General features: G+C 41.3%; 1 protein-coding gene across 2 annotated transcripts in view; it reads left to right on the plus strand.

The window, feature by feature from the left end:
• slc12a2 (solute carrier family 12 member 2) overlaps positions 1-23,719 on the plus strand; it is a 56,958-nt gene extending 33,239 nt beyond the window's left edge. The window contains exons 8-27 of one of the 2 annotated variants that reach the window (XM_018744787.2): positions 27-151; positions 1,130-1,214; positions 1,625-1,779; positions 4,336-4,443; positions 4,585-4,708; positions 4,845-4,946; positions 7,869-8,024; positions 8,971-9,070; positions 10,270-10,381; positions 11,233-11,373; positions 12,000-12,106; positions 12,912-12,991; positions 13,628-13,771; positions 15,568-15,615; positions 16,331-16,450; positions 16,833-16,944; positions 18,136-18,222; positions 18,628-18,763; positions 19,611-19,678; positions 20,732-23,719. In XM_018744787.2, the coding sequence (XP_018600303.2) occupies positions 27-151; positions 1,130-1,214; positions 1,625-1,779; positions 4,336-4,443; positions 4,585-4,708; positions 4,845-4,946; positions 7,869-8,024; positions 8,971-9,070; positions 10,270-10,381; positions 11,233-11,373; positions 12,000-12,106; positions 12,912-12,991; positions 13,628-13,771; positions 15,568-15,615; positions 16,331-16,450; positions 16,833-16,944; positions 18,136-18,222; positions 18,628-18,763; positions 19,611-19,678; positions 20,732-20,867 (2,246 nt within the window). In that variant the 3' untranslated portion in view covers positions 20,868-23,719. The remainder of the gene's footprint in view (positions 1-26; positions 152-1,129; positions 1,215-1,624; positions 1,780-4,335; positions 4,444-4,584; positions 4,709-4,844; positions 4,947-7,868; positions 8,025-8,970; positions 9,071-10,269; positions 10,382-11,232; positions 11,374-11,999; positions 12,107-12,911; positions 12,992-13,627; positions 13,772-15,567; positions 15,616-16,330; positions 16,451-16,832; positions 16,945-18,135; positions 18,223-18,627; positions 18,764-19,610; positions 19,679-20,731) is intronic. The other variant, XM_018744788.2, reaches the window with a different exon arrangement.
• Positions 23,720-24,131: the final 412 nt, after the last annotated feature.

Genomic DNA, 24,131 nt, shown 5'->3' on the forward strand with positions numbered 1-24,131 from the left:
TTGTGATTTCTGTTCCTCTCCATCAGCTGAAATATTTCTGGAGAACATTGGTCCAGATTTTCGAGGCGAGACATTCTTCTCCGTCTTTGCCATCTTTTTCCCAGCTGCTACAGGCATTCTGGCCGGTGCCAATATCTCTGGAGACCTATTGGTGAGATCATGGGGGTTGTGGTTTTGTCACATCTACATTTGCATTATTCCGTGTTAAAAATGATACAGTGCCACTGAAAAGTGTGAGTTCAGATGCTGTAAGCCCCCCCCCCCGCTAATAAATTTGAGCAGGTAATGAGGTGTTGTCTCTTCCCAGCTCTTCTGCAGCAGTTCCCAGAGATTTAGGGCACTTCTTGGTTGCTTTACCTTCTATCCAGTTCATCACATGTAAATGTTGCCTAGTTTGCCTAGCTCTGCTCCCACTTTTCCTTGGTACTGTATGTACCTTACAGTTCAGGGGATTTGAGCATAGCCAGTTATCTTCCTGTTTCATGAAAACCATGGGCCACATTAGTTTTTAGAAATATTTGGCAATAACTGGATTTGGTAGAGAGCTGTGCAGTTTTATGATACTGTAGCATGTGATGCTTGTATGTACGGGGCTAAGAAGGGTGTTTGGACAGTGTTTTATGAACATTGGAACAGGTGCATACAACGAGAAGTTCTGGCACGTAACAAGGAAATGATGCTCTTGGTCTGGGGACTCCTTTTCCTCAAGGACCTGCACCTCAGGCCAGCCATCCCAGCCTGCTTAGGCTTTTTAAAGCTTTTTCTTAACTTCCTCAAACTGTCAAACAGGCACTTGCTCCCTCATAATCCTGGTCAGCCCCCACAGCAGTTGAACTATTTTTTTACATTTTTCCCCCACAATTCCCAATATTCACACCAGTTTACAATGAACATTGTTTCCCACTCAAACATGATACTCCCCAGTAACTCGGCTCATTACAGTATTGTTGTGGGTGATTACAGATGAACACCAATACCCTTATCACTTCTGTTGGGGACAGCATTGTAATTGAAAAGATCCCAGGTTTGTCATAGGAAATCGCTTCTTCCGCAATTGCTAATGGTTCTGTATTTTGAGTGTCCCAGTGTGGGTTAGTGCTTTTTACTATGCTTCTACATCTGCTCCCAGGATCCACAGGTTGCCATTCCCAGAGGAACACTCTTAGCTATTCTCATAACTGGACTGGTGTACCTGGGTGTTGCAGTCACTGCTGGTGAGAAATGGCATTATACTGTCAAACTGCTTAATTCAGTCTTTGAAATATCTTAAATACTGCAAATAACTTAATTAAATTTGTGTGCCACCTCAACAAGCCAGCAGATTTTTTTTTTTTTTAAATTTTGCTGACACTTTTATCCTTATTAATTCATTTGATACAGCAGAAGTATTGTTACTGTTTTCAGGGTATGCACTTTGAACAAGGGTACTGCTATGGGAGGTAGGATTGAAACCTGGTCCTCTCAGAAGTTCCCAGGTTCTAACTGCTATGCCACCTGCCATTCCCAGTATTACCCATTTTAGGGTAGCATTTTCAGTTTAGATTTTTAGCCTCTGAATCCTGTAGGTAGTTCTGGATGAGGCTTTGTCACATGTGATGTAATTGATTTCATGTGTTATTTGCAGGGTCTTGTATTGTGCGAGATGCCACAGGGAACAGCAATGATACCATCAGCAGTCAGTTCCAGAACTGCACGGATGCTGCCTGTAAACTTGGCTATGACTTCTCCTCCTGTAAGGTGACTAGTGACTGCAAGTATGGGCTCCAGAACGACTTCCAGGTATGTTAGTCTCCCTGTCTTGCAAGTAGCAGCGTCAGGATAGGTTCTGGTTCCTGGGTATCCTATTGGGGCAGAAAATGGCAGCAGGTATCATGTTTATGGAGGAAAGAACAGCAGGTATCACTGAATGGGGAACTGGACTTATTACTAATTCTGTTGCCAAGAGCAGGCTGTGCTGTTCCATCCACAATTAAAGGAAAGACCTTAGAAGTAATAATGCAAATTAATGTTTAATGTGTGTTTTTAAAAAAAAAAAAAAATGCAAACTGGGATTTATGTGCACAAAAGTTGCACATACAAATGTCTGAAGTTGACATTTGAATTATTAAAATATCTTGTCATTTGATGCATTTGCCATGCTCTGTAATTCCTTACTTGCTGTGTGGTGTTCTAAAGTAGAAGTGGTCAGAACACAATTTTAGAAGAATGGCCAACAGCTAATGAGAAGCTGTGTCGGTGCACTGCTCAAGCAAGGGGAGGAGCCCCAGAATAATGACGATTGTGTTGTGGGTCACAAGGCTTGTTGGATTCATGAGCTGAAAAGAACCATTCACTGTTGCATTGCACTGCCCGCCTCCCTTACCCCCCACCACTTTTCCGTGACACTGATATCATGTATGAGACGCAACGACGTGGCTGTCAAACACTCCTTGACTTTCTTGTATTCTTGTTTCTGACAGGGATGTGCTGTAGAAAAGCTTGTCAGTTCTGTTAGTTCTTTTGTACCGCGGTTCATATTTCTTAAGCATTTCCCGCCATTTTGAAAGCCTGCTTAGTAGTTCACCTTTTTTGCTTCTCTTCCTATTGTCATTGGGTCAGAAAGCATGCTGATTGATCATGGTTTTTATGATGCTGAAATGGAACATTTTCCTTTGTGCACTCCTGGCCTATTTCCTTTATTTGTGTAAGTGTGACTAATCCAGGATGAGCGGTCATGCCCTGTCAGTGAAGATGGATTGTGGGGTTTTTACAGGAGACTAATAAAATTTCAGTAACTGTTTGCATATTAAATATCCATAGCTGCATAAACCAAGTGATTATGTTGAAACTGAGGTAGTACAGTATATACCCAGGAACGTGGATGCAGTTACCACCCCAGCGCAGGTGATTATCTACCATTGCCAAGTGGTGTTTTGTTTTTTTTTTTTTTTTTTTTTTTTTTTTTTTTTTTTTTTTTTAGTGGAAAAAACAGAACTGATTACAACATACAATCAATAAACAGAAAAGATACAAATATATTCAGCTGCATTTCACAAAAACCATTAAAACAATGTGGCTACAAATGAAGATCTAGTGTCAGACATTTGTTAGCAATGCCATACATCACCTCTAACAGAATAGTGTTGTCGTGCTTTTTAGAGTGAGACACACAGACAGGGATTTTGTGAACCTAATTTTTGTTACCCTGCTTCATGCCATGTTTCTTTGATAGGTTCTGAACCTCTCCACCCCTCTTTTGGAAAAGCAATTCACCAATAATGAATGAATGAAAATAAGAGAACTTTCAAAAATCAGTTCATCCATGAGACGCAATGAGAACTCTGCTCTGATCAGTGCTCATGAAAGCTGGCTCTCAGGAAGAGATGATCCTCAGGCTACTGGCCAGATCTTTTTAATTACATTTTGTTTTACAGATGCATCCCCACTTCATTTCCAGCTGTGTTCTAGTTCTCTACCAGCCTTGTCTATCACTTGCATTCAGTAAGGAGCTTAAATCTTTTTGAGGGAACTAAATCAGTGTGGTCCAGTGCAAAGCTGACCACTCTCCTGGCATGCTATGTCTGCAGATTGTATGGTGTCTTGAGTGGGGCAGTGGTTAGTGGAGGAGTCCCTGGCTGATGTAGGCCTCCTCCTTACCAGTGAACACAACTAATTATATACATGTAATTACTACTAGATTAGTGATGTAACCAGACTTGAATTCTGCCTGTAGTATCCACTAATGTAATATTTATTCTTTTTTGTAATATTCTACCCTGGCAATTTTTGAAAATTCTCATAAATACCTCATTCATTACAGTAGACAAAAATGAGCCTTAATTCCTATCATTTTCCTTACCTTATTTTCTGGACTTAACCTTTAAGTTTTACCAAAATGAATATTGCATGCATTGCAGTCCATTGCAAAGCAATGCAGCCACAGCTGTTTGCATAAGCAAGTGGCTCCTAGGCATGATACTGGCTTCCTGCACAGCATACAGGTTTTCCAGCTCTCATTAAAAGGCTTTAAACAACCTCTGTAGGGTTTAAACAGTCTCATTAAATCTCTTTAGAAAACTTCAGTGCTGACACTGAGTGCTAAATTGAACTAATTACCTTAATTGAACCAATCACATACCCAACTTGTACACCAGCATCCAGCCAACAGCATGGTTGAAAGCTAGTGATATGACACACCGAGTTTTGTTTCTACCTCAGTTTTTCACATTTTTCCTCTGAACAAAGGGGTTTTGGCTACTGTTTGGGTTCTGTGGCTCAGGTGTGACCTGAGGGTAGTAAATATATTAAATGTATAATAAACTTGTCTGTCGTGCTGAGGTTGTCCTTGCCTTGCAGGTTATGACCATGGTGTCTGGCTTTGGGCCCCTTATCACTGCAGGGGTCTTCTCTGCTACACTGTCCTCAGCTTTGGCATCCCTGGTCAGTGCCCCCAAAGTCTTCCAGGTGAGGCTCTCAAGAGAAGTCCTTGCACATGTGATTCTGTGGTGATGTGACCATGTAGGCTGACTAAGTTTTAAATGTTGATTGCAGTATGTGTAAAAAAAAAAAAAAAAAGCCTGATTCAGCATTCGACTTCTTCTCCAGGCCTTATGCAAAGATAACATCTATCCTGGCCTGAGCTTTTTCGCCAAGGGCTACGGGAAGAACAACGAGCCCCTGCGGGGCTACGTGCTCACTTTCATCATTGGCGTAGCCTTCATCCTGATTGGTAGGCGTGTGTGTGTGGGGTCGTCCCCCCCCATTTTGATGCATGCTATATGAATGTAGTAGGTTGCCATTTTAGAAGTAATAGATGTAAATCTCTCTTCTGACTTTGTGCTTTAATGTTTTTACCTGCCTTGTAGCGCAGTTGAATGCCATCGCTCCCATCATTTCCAACTTCTTCCTGGCCTCCTATGCCTTGATTAACTTCTCTGTGTTCCATGCATCTCTGGCAAATTCTCCAGGTAAGGTCTTCCGAAAGCATCACCCAGCCTAACCTTCTCAAAGGGTTTCGAGCAAAGCCCATAAGTGTTCCTAAAAGCCAGATCAAATACAGTACAAAGCTAAAACCTCCTTTTCAGCACCATCTTAGATTTTAGTGAGGTGTTTGTCATTCACAACTTTGCTAATTACAAGTTGCTTCAGCTTTATAATTGCGTCTCATTTTTTTCAAAGAAAAAAGCATCTGTCAAGGTTTATAAAATATATGCGTAAAAAGACAAGAGGGGCACATTTCCATTAAAAAGTTATTCAGTGCAAACTCTGTGATTTCCAGGAAAAAAGGTACAATAAGTTTTGACTTCTTGAATTTTTTTTTTAATTCAGTACAGAGCATTTTTTTTTTTTACTGCAAACACGTGTGTGTGTGTGTGTGTGTGTGTGTGTGTGTGTGTGTGTGTGTGTGTGTGCGCGCGTGTGTAAAGTCATTGTGTCCAACATTCAGTTTTTTTTTTTTTAAAACGGGCATCAGTTTTTTCTGTCACTTGTAGTTGTTAGGTTTCAATTTGTTGCCAGAAATGCTGTTAAATTTGAAATGTTAATGTAGCTGATACGAGGATGTATGCTGTATGAAGGTGTCTTCACCCCTGCAAAGTTTGAGACATCTGTGTCAGTAAACAGCCCTAAAAATAAAGTCTTAAGTATGTGTACTCTAATGTATACCACTGTTATCTCTGCATTCGCTAATAGAACTCCCTCCAGTGTGGCAGGGAACATACATTTACCAGACTTGCCAGTAGGGTAATCTGTGAAGGCAGTCAGTGCTGTATTTACAAATCGAACACCTGAAGGCTTGCTCAAACATAGCCCTGATTTGCATAAAGCAGCTCTGTGCTGTCCATCCAAGACATAATTTAAAGATTTTATTAGCTGCGACAGATGTGTGGCCTGCAGTGTGCTATTGGTTCAGTATCTTCTGTCATTTGCACAAATTGCTCCATTTGTGTGGCATCAGCACTGTTTATTTCTATTTCTGGCTTTGAAATACACTGGCCTCTTGTGTTATTAGTGTTTTTGAAGATGCAGACAAAAAAAGCCAGTGTTTCTCAGCTGTTAGTTGGTAGTAAAATGCACTCAAAGAGAAAAGGTGTGGGAGTGCAAAGAGATTGAGCTCACTTCCAGTGTTTACAGCTTGTCTGTGGTGTCCTTAGTTCTCTTTATGGGATGACAGTTGATATGATGACAACTGTTGCATGTTTATGTGACTAACTGGTCAAGATGACACTATTTTTAGTCTTTTTAAATTAGGTTTAATCTAAGTTGAAATCTTAAGTCTTTTAGGGTATTGCAGATGATAAAGGGCATTGGCTGCTTCAAACAATATTGTCATAGTTTCCAGATCACCACAGTCTTGTATTGAACAAGAAGTTAATACTGACAGATGGATCAATGTTGGAACATTTAAAAAAAAAAAATAAAACAAATTATCTTCCTTTTTTTAAGGACTTACCCATAAATAAATGGACGTCTGCATTATGTATATTTATTGATTGTGACTTACAGATAAAAGTGACTTTCTTCCTCTCTTCTGGTTCCAGTTTGTAAGTTTTTGGGACAGTCTATATGCTCTATGAAGAGGTGCCCAGATAAATGGCCCAAACCCCCACAGGTCGCAGGTTTAGTTTGGTATTTTGCCACCAGGTTTGTTTCAAGACTTTCCCCACTTGTGCTGTGCAGGTGGCAAAGAAGGGAGCTTGAAAGGGAACCGTGCTGAACCGACTGGCAAATTTCCATGAGATGCCATTTCTGGAATGTGCCATTTTTGGAAAAAGAAGGGATATAGTTAAATGCATGTATACAAGTAGTAAACTTAGTATTTTATCCACTTCTGTTATTGAGGTAAAGGAAATTAATACATTTCCCAACCACTGAAGACTCATTAGACATATGTCTGTGTGTTGCCCGAACTCTCCTGATGGGCATATGTGCACTGCAGTCAGCCAGGGTCACTTGGCATTATGTCCGGTGACTGACTGCACACGTCAGATTGAAGCTTCCCCCCCCCAATGTAAAAGTTGTGTATTCAAAAATATTAAGTGTGAAGTGTAGCTTCTGTAATGGAACAGTTCTCTCCTTTGAAATGTTGAGTTAATATGGGTATTCGTGTTTGGGTCATCACGCTTTCTCCCTTTCAGTAAAGCTAAAGAAGATAATCAGGTACTTTTTACATTTTTACAGTGTATCATACAGCTGAAGGGTACACCTGTAAAGAGGGTAGCATACAGTGGTGTTTTGCTGTAAGATTTAGTGTATTAGTTTTTCCTCCTGTAACCCATTGCACTATGTTTGCAGTCTCTACTAAAATGAAAACTGAAAAATACCATCTCGCAAGGTATCAGTAAAACCTGTGTACCCTTTAAGTTGTGTACTGTAGTTTACTAAAGTCCTACTAGATTAGTGTTTGTAGCAGCACAACACTTCATAAATGTTTTCAGTTTTAACTGGTGCTGACATGACTAACTTAAGTTTACTCTCATTGTTATTCACTAGAGTGACAGTTAGGCCTCCATGAAATAGATTAGTTTAGCTGTTTTTAAATTAATTGTTAGAAGCGTTTCCATTATTATTGGAAATGAATTTTAAACCCTGGCAGGAACAACCTTTCCATGGTCAGTATTTAGGGCCAATTATGTTAGTTATGTTCATTTACACCCACCTCTGGCTGCCTTTTTGACCTGCACATGGATAACTGGCAGGTCTTTCTAAAGTCCCAATGTCTGTTCCAAGTTTGAAAGTCTCCCCTGCCAGGCTCAAAGGTTCAAATTAGTCTCAGCCTAGATGCACAGATACATGTTAACGTAACAAAGCGCTTCCAGTCTGCTTTTTGTGCCTTACAGCAATATACTTAGACCCCTGTTGCTCTTGTCTCCCCCACACATGGTAAACAGGGTGGCGGCCCAGCTTCAAGTACTACAACATGTGGGTGTCCCTGGGGGGTGCCGTGCTGTGCTGCGTGGTCATGTTCGTCATCAACTGGTGGGCCGCCCTGCTCACCAACGTCATTGTCCTGGCGCTCTACATCTATGTGAGCTACAAGAAGCCAGGTGAGTCCCGCTTACTCGGTCCAGCTAACTTTTAATAATGGTTCTCTTATGTCTCAGCTGATGCTGCCTGTTTGTGCTGAGCATGAATAAGCCGATGCTTAACAAACGAATGCATTTCTACAGAACAGATAGTAGGAAACATGAAAGGATTCAGGTCTTGTATGACTTATTGCTGCATCTTTTTTGTTTTGTTTTTATGTGGAACTTTCAGCTAAAGGAAAAAACACTACTGTTAGCGTTGTATGGCTGATGCGTGAAACCCTTGTGTAAGATGGTTTGGCATTTTTATCGCAGTGTTCAGACGTGCTGTACGTGCTCATAGGTGGTGGTGATGGTGGTAGGAACTGGGAAGGCAAGGTCTTCAGTTACATTATTTGAAGAAGTTTACTATAGTATCAAGCTCGTGATTAAATGGTTAGTGACTAGTTCAAACCTTTGGAACATCAATTGTATCTGTAAAAGATAATACCCATACTTTTTGTAGAATTTTGGTGTATTTTACCTTATGCTAGAATTTAAACACTTTGGTTTACTTTTATACTGTGAACTTGGATAATTCAGTGGTAAGAAATGTACTTTTCCCCTCACCCAAACATAAAACTACAATTTCTTGTTATGCTTTCATATAGTACATTTTTGGTCTTAAAAATTAGACTGAGTTCTGCATCTGGCCTGGATGTGTTTGGAGGAGGAGGGTTGTGTCAATAGTGGGTTCCTCATCTGGCAATCGTTTTATCCACCACTAAGACATAGGGAGTACTCATTGCAAAAAAGCCCTAGGGAGTAATGTCATGTTACTGAGTTGCCTAGTCACAGGAAACACTGCCTTGTTCCCTTCCACTGATAGCTCTAACAGAGCAGGAGATCTAGGGGATGTGATGTGGGGTCACGTGACATGCAGCAACAATCAATGGAGACTCAGGCGTGTATCTGTCCTGTGTTCCAGATGTGAACTGGGGCTCCTCCACACAGGCATTGACCTACCACCAGGCCCTCACCCACAGCCTACAACTTAGTGGTGTGGAGGACCACATCAAGAACTTCAGGTTAGACTCTTGTGGGAGCTCTCTTTTACCAGCGCGCGCACACACACACACACACACACACACTGCCTTACTTCATAAGGACCTGCCCAGTAATCCTCATCCCTAAAACTCCTTAATCCACAGATACCCTTACATGTCTCATGCCCTTGTTTCCAGCACAGGCTCTGGACCTCTGTGACCCTTCATTGGTCAAACTGATAAAAATGGCACTGGGTGAAGCTATAGGCTATTTAGAATGTTTGTCTATGTTCACAATTTACTTAGGTTTTAACCAGATTTTCCTGTGCGCTTGACGCAAAGGTACTTCATATGTACCACTTTATAGGCATCCCCTCTGTTTTATAGGAGTGTTGTCCTGGTGAGTCTCCCCATGCTGGAGACTGCTGTTGGAAACCTGCAAGGCAGCAGCGTAGTCAGAACAAAAAGCTCTCTGTGTATGGCTCCAGCTGTAGCAGTCTTTTCAGAATTGCAATATCCTTCTGGGTGTTGCGTAACAATTCACCTGGGAAGAGCGGCACTGCCGCTTCTACCACACTGCTCTTCACCACTCCCTCTCGGTAATATTGCTGTAATAACAAATTCAAGACCAAACATAGACCAAGACAGGAAAAAACATACCTACTACTATGTTAGTTATGTTCTTTTCCTGCCATTAAGGGTAATATATAAGTCTGGTTTTTTTAAGTGTCATTGTCATGCTTCACCATGTTAACATTAGCAAAGTTGTATTAGGAGTGAGAAACATTCCAGTATTAATTTCTTGAAGTATGTATGCACATGCGCCATTTCCTGTTCCCATGGCAATAAGCCTGTGGAAAGATCCAGCTGTTTGTGACAGTCCACAGTGTTAAACTTTTTTTTTTCCTGTACTCTGACAGGCTGTAATCCCCAGTGCTTAACATGCCTACTTTGATCTTCAGTTGTGCGTGCATGAGAGTGTGCGTGCGCATGCGCCACCTTTCACTGAGGACGTGATTTTTTTTTTTTCTTCCCCCCCAAGGACTTTGACAAAATGGCAAATCAAGGGGCACATTTGTCTGTAGGAAAAAGGTCATTTTTGGTGTGCATATTTAATCTAGAACAGTGATCATATCCTTGATACAAAACAGCATCCAATTTAGGACAATGGCTGTGTGCATGTATTTATACTGTGTGTGTTTGATTGCTTATTTGTGGCCCATCTCCTGCCCCCTGAACAGACCCCAGTGCCTTGTGATGACTGGGTACCCCAACTCTCGCCCAGCTCTACTGAACCTGGTCCATGCCTTCACCAAGAATGTGGGTCTGATGATCTGCGGACATGTCCGAACGGTAGGGGAAATGATTACCATTGGATGCTGCGCTGCTCCATCTGCACAGTTACACTGTTTGTGGTTGAACTCAGGGTTATTCAATGGGGGAGACCTTCACATGGCCTTTAGTTTGACAACTTGGTTTCTAGACAACCAATGTATGTGTGTCCTTTAAATGTCAATGATTAATACATTACTTTTGCCTTATTGGTTTTTCTTCAGTATTACCGTTTTCATGAATGGCTTTTTCCTTGTCAAAGGGTGCTTTTTTTTTTTTTTTTTCCCCCCCTCTCCTCCTCTCCCCCAATTTGTAAGTCCCTCAAGGAAGTAGGAGCAATAAAGCTGCAGCTTCATTAAGACAATGTGGAGGCTGTGGCAATGTAATTTATTCCTCTGCTGTGCTCTGCTATTAAAGGCTCTTTAGACTCCCTATCCAGGGCTGTAAAATCAGGTCTGAGGTCTATGCAATGGCACAGCCCTGATTGAATCTGTTGTTCTTTGCTCCATCACAAAATAATAAAATCTCAGTGCCACCATGGCGGAAATACCCCTCCACATAGAATGTATTTTCCTGGCTAAAAGCACTGTGATTAGGCACGGCTTGTCATTATGTATGAATAAGTGCTGTGCTTGCTCACTTAAATATTGATTCATAGCAAGAACACAATTTTCGTCATGGTTGAAACCAGTGCTTGTTTGAGTTTTTTTTTTTTTTTTTTTTTTTTTTTAAGAAAAAAAAAAAAAAGCGCCAATTTTTAAACACAGCTGGTCTGCTGACCCATGACTACATAGCCTGTAAGGAACAGGTGGCCTCTCTGATGCAGAGAGGTTTGAGCCTTCATGAAGGTATAAGCTCCACTGTATCTCCAGACCTCCCGCAGACCCAACTTCAAAGAACTGGCCAACGAACAAATACGCTACCAGCGCTGGCTGCTGAAAAACGAGACAAAAGCCTTCTACAACCCTGTTTTTGCAGAGGACCTCAGGCAGGGAACCCAGTGTCTGCTCCAGGTGAGGCCAATTTTACAGCAGTGGTGTATTGGAGCATATTTAGTGTGAAAAGTCTTAAACTTTCAAAAAATGTTCAAGAGGTCTATGAATTAAGAGTACTGTGTTAAGGATCCATATTCACTTGAAACCAGCTTGCTTTTCCGCACAATTCTTTCTGTTCTCCAATGGACTGCTATAAATGCATTAGGAAAATATTTCTTGACATTTTATATATACATATATTTAAGATATACTTGAAAAACATTTTGCTGATCATTTTCACAGGACTCATTTCAAATGAGGGTGACTGAATCAGGTGTTATCTGTTTATCCAGTCGCTTTGGTTCGGTGACCTTTTTAAATGCATCATGCTTAAAATCACAAATAGAATCTTAGTGACCGAGTCGCACATCTTTGTGCCTCAAGGTAAGGCCAAGGACGTGATCCTCTCACTCCATTTGAGATGTGACCTTACCAAAACAGTTTATGCAATTGGCCTTGAAATAAATGAGTCCTTCACAAAAGGACTGAGCACTGTGGCCTGGGGACTGCAGAACAGTATTGCAGTGAAATATGGAAAGCGCATCTGAGGGAAACTCCTCATTAGAAACTGAATGTTGGTTGAGAAAGTCATTTTTGTGTTTCAGGCAGCTGGATTGGGCCGACTTAAACCCAACACCCTTGTGATAGGCTTCAAGAACAACTGGCAGAATGGTGACATGAAGGATGTGGAGACCTACGTAAACATGATCCAGTGAGTGCATGTCCGACATCATCATCACCACCACCACCAACAGGATGTCTGAGAAGGTCTTAAGAAAAGGCCTGTAAATTAAATGGTTTTAGGTTTCGTCATACCTAAGGTCAAAAGTGCATCTGTGTAGTAATAATCCACTCAAAGCATCACAAGACCCCCATACTAGTTCAAAGACAAAACGGCTGAAGTTTAACTCGCCATCTTGGCTGAACTTCTGCCACGTACATTCTTTCTTTGATAATCACGCATGGGAAATTACAGCTAAGTGCCTAAAGGGGAAATCTTTTCTTCGTGAAAGAACCGGGAACAAGATTATTGTATTACTTTGTGGAGGTCATGTGTTACCTGCCACATCAAACTTTCAGGTAGATGAAGGCTTCTTGTTAAAGAAATGCATCAGCTAATTTAACCCTGGGTACACTTGGTGACTCTTACGTCAGTGATGTACTGTCTCGTACCAAAGGCTTCTTGTTTGGTAGGGCTTACAGGGGGCAGGGACTTCATTGTTGATACCGGTTTAGGCGCCTATTTACTTTGCCAGTTAGAATTCACCAGTAACTCATTAAGAGTTTCCATTTGGTGAGCACATGTTGAAGCAGTAATGGTTGTTGCTTTGAAACAATGTTTCATCGAGCTATTTGCACACCCTTGTTTGTTTGTGGCGGAACAATTTGCCGGCTGTCTAAATGTTGCATCCAGTTGAAAAGCACAGATTTAATGTACCGTGATGTATACAAGTAAGCATTGTGTCAAATGGCATTCCCATCGAATTGCTAACAGACGTGGTTTATTTGGTCTGCAGCGATGCGTTTGACTTCCAGTATGGTGTTGTGGTCCTCCGGCTGAAAGAAGGACTTGACGTGTCCCACATTCAGGGTCAAGGTATGTCCTCCATGTTCACTGGAAATACAGATGTCCAGTTACTGAAATTCTGTAGACTGGTATGGCATTTCTGTAGATAGTTCAATGTGTACAACTTACGTTAACTTTAAAAATGTAGAAAAAATTTTTTTCATTTTAGAATCAACACCAGAAACACTGAACTCCTTGACTTCTGCAAGAGCCAAAGGAGTACAAATCTGTCTGTGCCTAGCCCATCTTGAGGAATTAAACATAATTGCTGAAAATTACTTTAAACTGTTAAGAGAAGACTGCTTTCAAAGACCTTTTTAAAATTAAAGCTTGATATTTTAAGGGTGGCATGGGTCACTATTTTTGGGTTGATCTGATTCCTTGAGAACTGTGTCCACAGTACCTTGTTATACCATGTTGTAAATGAATTAGTGATAAGTACCTTACAGAGCCCTTGTCTTATTTGCCTGCGCACTCTTAGGCCTGTGTCACTGTAGCGGACTGCTTAATTGCTTATGAGCCCGCAACTGTACACGTTACCGGTTTACCTACCTCACCCCTCCAGTGCCTGGGTTGAGATTTCAACAACTGCTCTTCCTCTGGGATTAGAATTAGAATAACCATCCTTCCTCAAGCTTTCTTCGCCTTCTCTTTTGTCCGCTTTAGATGAGCTGCTGTCCTCCCAAGAGAAGTCTTCTGGCATGAAGGACATCGTGGTCTCCATCGACATGAGCAAAGACTCAGATGGTGACTCTTCCAAGCCCTCCTCCAAAGCCACCAGTGCCCAGAACAGTCCGGCCATCCAGAAAGGTCTAACACGCAACCCGTGCCTCCTGTCTTTCATGTCACCCATGCTATATAATCCCTCTTGTTGCTGTATGTGTGTTCTACACCAAACAAGTTTGTTTTGGGGGGCTTCCCATCAAATCACATTCATAACCAAACTGAAAAATGCAAAAGCTGGATGTTATACAAACAAGTGGTGGGAAAAACTAGTTAAATTGTCTTCTGAACATTAATTTTATTTATTAAATGATCTCTCAGCTGGAAGGAAAACTTCCCCCCCCTCCTTCCTCCTCCTTTTGAAGGATAGCAAGATGTTGGAACATCATCGCCTTCATTCAGCAAGCTTGCGGATTGGCTGCTAAAACAGGATGTTTCCTATGTCCTTAATCCCACCTCCCTTCAGTGGTCTAATGCACAGATGTATTCTGGGGCAACAGGCATTCCACCTCCTGCACAGATGTTAAACACAGTCCATACTGGGCCGATGTTCCCACAATGCAGGATGTCCCTGGTGGGACTGGACAGAGGAGGGAGAGAGAGAGAATGCGTGTCCTGTTGATACCCCAGTTTGTTTACTTGCAGAATGGCGTTTACAGTCTGATCTTAATTGCTTCCCCCCCCAAATACAAAGTATCTCCATGACCCTAAAATGACGTTTTGTGGGAAGAGCCACGGGAGTAAATGGGTATTTCTCATGGCCAGATCTTTTTCTCACCATATGACATCTACCTATATTGTGCTTACTGGTTTACATTTCACATTGTTTTGTGGAAAAAGTGCTAAGCATTGGGACTTCCTTTGGGTTTACCTGTGGCTGAGGCCATTTGGGTGCTAAAAGTATTTGCTGGAATCAGACTTGTGTAGTATATGGAAGGCCCACAGAGACTTACAAGCTCATAAGTCTGTCTTGGGATGTTTCTTCTATAGGTATGCATTTCTAAACTCTTTTTAATGGCTTCTTAAGAATACTTGCTCCTCAGGTTACAAATAGTTGGGACAGGATGTCTGTTCATAACTTTGACTTTACTACTTAAAAGGCAATTCCATCAACAAAAGCATAAAATACACAATAGCTCTTGTTCTAAATCTCAGTATTTTTCATTTAAAGCTTTAAGTCGTCATTATTGACTTCAAATAATATTAAAGATTTATTAAACTTACAGAAAATTAAAACCATCTTCACAGCCTGATAATCCAGTCTGGATTGCTTCCCATTCCATCCTGTGCAGTTTTGCAGTGTTGATCAGTTTTTTGTATAGATAAAGTTGAAAGCAGCCATTCAGTAAAACCTAGTAAAAGATATCCCTTTTTTTTGTTGCTTCTTATACTCCCAAACGTGAGAGATGGAAGCAACTTTAACCACTGTAATGCCATACTCCTGTCTGAGTGTTTTACCACACTTACTGGCGCTAACAGGAGGAGCCACTGAATTTCTCAGTGCTTTGTAGAACCTTTTCTTGGTACTTGGGATGCAGCTGTATCATCACCCAAATTATCTTGGCTCCTGCTGTGTTGTCCTCCTCCCCTGACCTTACCCTCTTCTTTGTTCTTTCCCCACTCTGAGATGTACAACACTGGTGAAAAGCATCTCTTAACTGAGTAAATGTGAAAATACAGGGTGCTCAGTTCACATTTGGTTTCCAAAGCATTTAATTCACATGAACTTCACACTGCAGTAACCGCACGCTCCCAAAGCCTCATTGCGCATCGTGACCCACTGGCACATGTGTTGCTTGTCTTTATCACTGCAGCAGTAAGCATTAACTCATGTTATTTTTTGTTTAATTTCTGTTGTTTTTATTTTCTTTGACATTATGCAGATGATGATGATGACACCAAGGCTCCCACGCAGCCGCTGTTGAAAAAAGGCAGGCAACCCACCTTTTTTGTTCTCTTTTTGTCAAGTCTTTTCAGCCTGGCTCCCCTGAAAATAACTTCATTTTTATCCCCCCTTCTCTTGTCTTCTGTTAAAGCTTGCTGGCTTACCTTGGCTTTGATGCACTCTCCAAAGCTTTTAGTCTGTGTTTACATGTGCTCCATCAAACGGGGAATGTGTCCTCTGGTTCCTGCGTCGTACTCTGCGTCTCTGCTGACCATTGTGGCTTCTCTTAATGTTTCTTTTCTCTCTGCCAGAGATCATTCTCTGACTTCTGAGAGGATGCTTCTCAATTTAAATTTGTTTGTTTAGCGGTTAGTTCTGCGTTTAAGCAGCATGTTTTTGGTGTTCTGTCCTCATCGTCTCAATGCAATTGGACAATCGAGGTTCAATTCTCCTTTTTTAACCATTTTAGTTTTGTGTTTCAGGTACAGCCTGTAAACAAGGCCAGAAATACCAGTAAGAAGCAGGCTGCTCTCGTTTTCAGTTTACATTCCAGAGAGCCTGCATCATGGGTTCTTTTCCGTTGGATTGTGTATCGAGACTTCCAGATCAAACACCTAGCAACTCGGTGTCAGTTTGTCCAGTAGCCATTATAAGGAGTGGAAGAGCCCTCAGGCTTGCCTTCACCGTGTTGCGTGACTGAAGGTTTGTGTTCTTTCCACTGACGTTTTTTGTACGTGTGTATGCATCTCTACATCCTACAGATAAGAGCCCCACCTTGCCACTGAACATGGCAGACCAGAAGCTTCTGGAGGCCAGCCAGCAGTTCCAGAAGAAGCAGGGCAAGGGCACTGTGGATGTGTGGTGGCTGTTCGATGATGGCGGTAGGTAACAGCTAAAGAAATCTCACCCTGCTATAATATGCAGTAGGTGCTGGCTGCAATCTTCCTGGAGAGCTTCTGGTGCTTTAGGTTTTTGTCCCTCTCAGATCAGATCACTTAATTGGATTACACTAAACACAACAAAATGACCTTGTACAGCAAGGTACCCACAGTGCCAATGGAGAAACTTAAAGACCTGGAAAATAGGCTAAGTTTGTTGTAAATCTAGCCTGTACCCCTTTTGGCACAGCTATTCAACACAACATAGCAGTGTGAGTAGTAGAGTATAGAGCCTTGAATTTTGTTGGTTTGAGCTTACATCAGTAGATTTTGTAAGATTAATAAAATGGTGACTGATTTGCATTGTTTTCTCTGGTCTTGACAGGCTTGACCCTGTTGATCCCATACCTCCTCACCAACAAGAAGAGGTGGAAGGAGTGTAAGATCCGTGTATTCATTGGTGGGAAGATTAACAGGATTGACCATGACCGCAGAGCGTGAGTGATCATCACAGAAATCCTGCCCCCCACCACCACCAGTGCTTACTCACCAAAACACTGATCAAATGCCAGATGGTTAACATTTCTTCTGCAAGAGGACTGTATAAGCACAGGCAAAAAAAAACTTCTCATGTATTCTTTGCATTTCATATGCCCTATGAGAAATGTTTGCCAAATCAAGTTACATCCTCTGGAAAATGAGTTTTGAACTAGAGCCACCTATGTAAACTGACAAAGTAACATATTACATTGTATTGCAAGTGCTGATTTATTTTGCTGTGTTTGGCCTTTGTGAGACCTCAAGCAAGCAGTGCTACAGAAAGTCTCAAAGCAGAAGGTTTGCTCAGTCCTTGCAGAATATGTAGAAAGACCTTCTTGAAGGTATGCTCTTGCCATATTGAGTGTCCAATAGAAAACTCATGCCATTTAAGCAATCGCCCAATTGCTTATTCCTTGAGCTTCCAAAAGCCCTGCCGAGTCTGGGTTATGGCCCTACTGGATAAAGCCCCATTACATATAACACAAAATGCTTTTCACAAAAATGACAAACCCATTGGACTGTATTTTCAGAGCTGGCTTTAGAGATGCATACAACTGCATTGTCTCTGGCACTAATGTTGCCAAATGTCCTCTATGGTTGCCCGTTGCTGCTTCTGTTGGATAAAATTAGCACCATGCCAGCATATGGCCTTTTATCTGACTGCCAACAGGGGAGGGGTGCAACGTACGCATCTCCCCTGGCAAAAACGCAAATCACCCTCAGCCAACTCTCATTTTGGTTCATCGGTGCTCTCCCATTGTTTTATTTGACCCCTTCCCACCTTTCTTCTGACTGTAGCCAATGCAAAAGCAAATGTACTACAAAAATCTTTAGTTTTCTCATCTTCACTCAATCCATAAAATCAGTAAAGCCTCTGAGTTAACTGTTACTGAAATCAAGTGAACTCTCTTCACAAGTGATTTTAGCCTATATCGTTGTCCTGTGTTGTCTAGGAAAACGAGTGCGAATTGTGTCTTTCAAATACGGCATGTGAAAGGGCACTTTTTAAATGATCGCATGACCAGTTTGTAATCCACTTTGTAAGTTCTCCTTAATGTTGAGTATGCTATTGAGTGCAGTCAGACCTGTAACCGCTTCAGTGTGCTTTTTGACTGCGCTGAGGCATCTGCTCTCTTGTTCCCATGCAGCATGGCGACCCTGCTCAGCAAGTTCAGGATAGATTTCTCCGACATCACTGTCCTTGGGGATATCAACACAAAGCCAAAGAAAAAAAAGTAAGGCTTGGGCAGCTTTGGACTTGAAAGTAAACTTCTCTGCAGTTATTGACGTGCTTAAAGGAAGTCATCTTTTCTTTCTTCCTGAACAGGAGTCATGAAATGAAGTATTTTGAAAGACTCTCACTTAATCTTGCCACTTTTATAAAGACCTTTTAGCAATATGTGCCTTTCAGTTAGCAATACATGGTCATTGTTATTGCTGTTCCTTGTCATACTGTGTCCTAGTATGTGGGTTTACAAATAGTTACTATCGATAATTTAAGGAAAATGTACATTTCTCTGGATAATTTTGTAATTTTTTGTGAGGATGTATTTTGACATACAGTATGATTCATAATGGAAAGTGGGAGTCTATGGGAGACACTGACACCCATACCCTGTTGTCCTCTTACCCCCATCCAGTGTGGCAGCTTTCGAGGAGATGATTGAGCCATATAAGCTGAGGGAAGATGATATGGAACAGGAGGCAGCCGAGAAGCTGAAAGCCGATGAGCCGTGGAGGATCACAGATAATGAGCTGGAGCTATACAAGGCCAAGGTTTGGGCCTAGCTGGAGTCCGTCCCTAAGCGTGCTGATACACACGCAAGCACACAGCTTTGTGGTTAGCTGACTGACACCTGAGCACCCTTTTCACTTGCATATTAAATTTCCATCAGTTACTCGTCCTGTGTAAGGTCATGGTGTTCCAGAGCCAAGCCCAAAAGCATTTACATTTATTTATTTAACATACTTTTCTCCAAAGCGACATACATCTAAGAGAAAATACAATTTGTGTATTACCTTAGAAGAAAAAGACAGTTGCAGACATGTGATTAAGTAAACTTAGTTTTTCTTTCCACTTTATGCATTGATGTTCATCGCACGAGTAGGTACATAAAACTCAGAACAGACAAATCCTGATCACTTTAGCATGCCAAAAGCAGAAGGTAAAGAGGCAGGGTACACCATGGCTGGGATGCCAGTCCACACACAACCCAATCACATACTACAGGCTGTTAACCACCAACAAGAGCCAATAGAGCATTACCAATGTATCAGTAACAGGGCAATACAGAGTATTGTATATTGTACAGGGAGACTATATATGTCTGTGAAAAGATTTGACTTACACAGTGATGAAATTTTGGATTTTTATGGATGTGACAGAAGAAAGGAAGAACAAAGGGTGGTAAAAATTAAGGACTGTCATAGTAGAAACAAGATGCTATACTCGCAGTGTTTCCTGCAGCTGGGAGCTGCGCTTACGTGACTAGGGTTGGAAAGGAAGAAGCTGTGTGCACACAGCTGAGAAAAACACTAAAACAGCGTTCACCATCAGACACAGGAGTTGGTGGATTCTCCACCTTTTCATACAATGCTAAGACCCTTGTGTGCTGTGTTTCAGACTAATCGGCAGATTCGACTGAATGAGCTGCTGAAGGAGCACTCTAGCACAGCAAACCTCATTGTCATGTAAGTAGCTCGTCTTTGGTCGTGCAGCTGAGGCTGTTTTATTAGCAGGTTCAACTCAACACTCAACTGTGATAAGCTGTCAGTTGCCCACAGAGTGCTACAGTGTGGTATGATTTGGTAGCAGGAAAAGGGCAATGGTTAAGGAAACACAATATCCAGGACAAACAAAACGAAGGCTGTCATTGCAAGCCACAATAAGTGCCTCTTGTATCCTTGGGTTGAGTGCTTCTCCTTAGTCAATTGATCTTGCTGACACCTCTGTCCACAGCAACTTTAGACACTTGGTGATTTACCCATTTATACACAGCTGGCTAACTCCTACTGTATCAGTTTAAGGCAAGTAACTTACTGAAGGCACTATAGCAGGTGGTGGGATTTGAACTTGTGTCCTTCAACTGCAAGGCAGCACCTCTAACCACTCCTCCACCTCCCCAATTCACCTGAGTTGTAAAGTGAAATACCTGGCTAAAGTGTTGCTTTTGATAAGTTTTCACTGAACAAATTTACTAGTATTTAGTATTGTCCAGTGTGGATTGCAAAGCAGACTGGTGTTCTCACACAGGAGCGGCAATGACCAGCTGTATGATAGTTCACGGCTCTGCCCTCTGCTTCCTCCCTGAGCTTGGAGGACCTCTCACTGTTTCCACTTATCAATTTTCCCCACCTGGTTCTGCACATCCAATTCGCTCATTACAATTCAGACTAGAGTTTTTCAGATTCCATCTTATTAGTGTCCATCTGCTGATACATTATCAGGAGGGTTACTGGCCCTAGTTTGTCATGCTGCACTTTTCCAAATGCCATGCAACTGGTCATGACTCAATTTTGAAGTGTGAAATTGTTTTTTGAGACTCTCTGCTTTGATCCTCTGCCAATTTTCAGATGAGTGATCAAGAAACTGTTTTGTTCCAGTTTATCGGGGAATGTGACCTCTGTCTAGGAAATGGCTTGTTCTGCACTGTGTAGGAGCCATTACATAGTTGCATCTTTCATTTCCCAGTGTAGTAGGTAGATGTAAAACACCCGATTGACTGTTGTGCTCTTGTCCAATAGGAGCATGCCTCTGGCCAGGAAGGGGGCGGTGTCCAGTGCCCTCTACATGTCCTGGTTCGAGACCCTGTCAAAGGACCTCCCCCCGATTCTCCTGGTGCGTGGCAATCACCAAAGTGTGCTCACCTTCTACTCCTAGGGCGGTCACAACCAGCTGGACCATTGCACAAACCTCAGCACCAGACTGCAAATTATGAGGTTAAACCTTCAGCAACTGATGATGACAATAATGATAAAGCAAGTGAGATAAGGTGCGTTGATGATGCAAGGGGTACTGTCTTGCTTTGCTGGTCAGGTCTCCTGGTAGAGGCACATGAGACTGGAGGGCCTTCTGTACCTTGGTTACATCGATTTGCTCCTGGTTTTTTGTTTTCAATCTTGATACAGATTGAAAAAAGAAAAACACCCCCCCCCCTCTTTTTTTGTTGGTCCTCATTTACTTACTCATAACTTGTTTTTTGAAGCAGCAATAATCACCAGTTTTACTTTACCTCTGCTGAGAGAAACCATGCAGAATGCTTTGCAGCACCTTTTGTAGCCTTATGGATGTGCCTTCCATGTGAATTGACTAAATTAAGCTCTCTTCCCAATCAAATGTATAAAAAAAAGTAGAGAAGTTGATAAAATTTGATGTCATTCTGAATGTAAAAATCTAGTTTTACTGAAGATTTGAGAGTGGACTTCAAGAAATTGGTGAAAGTTTAAAACTTTTTTGCATAAAAGGTTCTGGTCTATTTAATTTTTTCCATTCAGTTTTCTGTTTTTCAGTCTTCCTCCAAGCTGTAAATACATCAGTGAAAGCAAATCCCTTTGCTTACATCACACATGGTGATCCACTGCAGTTATTCAAGATTTCTCAATGTTAATTTCTTTCAGTATGTGCTTACAGAGCTGCCGGTAAGAACATGACTAGGCAAAATCACCGTTCCAAATATGGCTGCAGTTGGGTTGGAGTCGGCCTCATTGCAACTATTCATGTGCAAAGGACTATTGGTGTGAGTCATCTTGCAGTTGAAGGGACATCAGTGCTGCTAAAAGAAATGCATTTGAACCAAAAACAAACCTTAAAATTTTTTAAATTGGTCTGGTGTAATCTCAGAATGGAATAAGATTGTTGCCTTAGAGTAACTGTTGACTTTTACTTCTGAATCAGTCCTCTTTTAAGCCATAATGGCCTACTGATTGACACAAGGGTAACTAGAAGGATAGATGTAATGTACCTTAGTAGGAGTAGTAGAAGCTGATAATGTCTATATAGCCACTATTTATAAAAATATATATATTCTGTAAATATTCCATTGGTCTCATTTTCGTTTTCAGCAGTCAATGCTCTTACTGCCACCATTCCATTAGATGTGTCGAGTGCTTGCACTCCTCAGCCAAAGAGGGGTGGGAATGTCCACACGCAATTTACAGTGGGGAGGCTCTTCTATGCTGTCCACCTAAAAGTAAGCGCACTGGCCAGATTCTCCTTGTAACCATTTTCAGATGGCTCACTTCTCATCTTTTCTAGGAAGATGATTCTACTCTTCACCCCCCCCCCCCCCCCCCTTGGGTTTTAAACATGGTGGGACCCACATTAAAACTGATTTGTGTTGTGTATATGATGATATTGCTCAGATGAAGATGTAGCAATTTATGGATTAAACAATTTTTCTTAGGATGGGAAAGTGTCAATACTAAGTGACCTTTCTGAGTCCAACCTGATACCTCTATGCATGTGGAGTTTTTCATTTGTTGACAGACCACTTTTTGCAAACTTTTTTTTTTTTTTTCCCCCTGTTGACCGAAGTTATTGGTGTAACCACCATAATTTGGGAATTCCACTTTCACACCCTCCCCCAACACACTTGATACAGCCATTGTGAATCATGAAGGTACAGTGGAGACACAGATATTGGGGGGTATTTGTTCATAAGATACTGAAGTGAGCCTCAGTCCCATTGGGCATCTGGCTTAGACCACTGTGGGGCTCAAACTCTGAGTGGCAATAGGAGGACCCCCTACTTCCACGCTCACGCCTTATGCAGCAAACTGTATGTAGGTAGCAGCATCTAAGAGAAGCTACTTTCCTCTGCACTTCTGCCGTATGCATTTACTGGTCCTGTACGAATGTAGTGTTTGGCACAAGGGAAGGATGACTTGAATGTAAACATGAACACTAAAAAGTGAATCAGTGTTTTGACAGTCTGTGAATTACTATATTACTATAATAGTTTTGTGGTTGAGTGCTTCGGGGTTCTGCTTTGGAGAGTTCTCACATTTCAGGTTTTCCCAGTCAGCACTCACGTGACGCTTCTCACATATGTTTTATATGAGTCGATATGCCATGTGACTAAGTTTTGGAAATATATTATTTTTAAAATCCTGTAATATTCCAGTGTATAAAATTACTTTTGAAAAAAGAGCAATGCATGTGAAAATGTTTTTAAATGGCAAGGTGGACTGGGTTTTGTTTTTAAAATTCCAAATGGTACCAATCTAACTACTTGTTAAAACTCTGTACTGTTTTAGCTGTACAGCACTCAAAAAGCTGTAGGTGTCAAAGAAAACATCCTCTGCCTGTTACCTTGCGGTGTAACAGGGCAAAAAAGCAGGAAAGGGGTTAGTGCTTGATTTCACATAACTTGATGTTTGTCAACCAAATAACGTGTTTGTGCGCGTGTGTTCATTGACGTGTACATATACATAGCTCATGGGGTGTGATACTGTAGCTTGAGTACTGTAGCTTGGGGAGTCTACAGCAAAACACTGAGTTGCGTCTCTGCTTATTCCAACACTTCGAGTCCTTTCTTTCACCTGTTTTTGTCACCAAAGTTTTCCTCTTCCTGTGACTAGTGACCCTTCAATACAGTAAGATACGTGGTGAATTGCATAACTCGGACCCATGTTCACACTGTTTCCTAGCCTGTAAATAATCAGTACTCTAATGAGAAATTGAGTGGAACATTAATGACAAATTAATATGGAGACAAATATTTATTTTCAGGTTTAGACTTTTCCTTTTTTTTTTTGCTTGTAAGTTAAACTGCATGTTAATCTTCCGTTTTAATCTTTTAAAATTTGTCATTTTAATTCCTTTTTTTAGTCTGTACATTTCTATCTTTTATATACCTTTTGAAGAGAAGCTTTATTGACAACGATTTAAAGTATTTTTTGTCTCTCCCACTGGGCTAGATATAATCTGCCTGCTTGGTTGAAACGGTAATGTTTTGATATACTGTCCTGTTAGTTGTCACAGATATGCTTTTTTTCTAACATTTTAACATTTAAGATTACCAATACTTTGTACATCTTAATTGCAATAAATAAAAATCAAACTAAATGAGTTTGTGTTTTTTTTTTTTTTTTTTTTTTTCCTTTTCCTCTCCTCTCACTTTTCCTGATGACACCTGGGATTGTG

Source organism: Scleropages formosus, chromosome 6 (assembly GCF_900964775.1).
Source record: "Scleropages formosus chromosome 6, fSclFor1.1, whole genome shotgun sequence".
Taxonomy (NCBI): Eukaryota; Metazoa; Chordata; class Actinopteri; order Osteoglossiformes; family Osteoglossidae; genus Scleropages; species Scleropages formosus.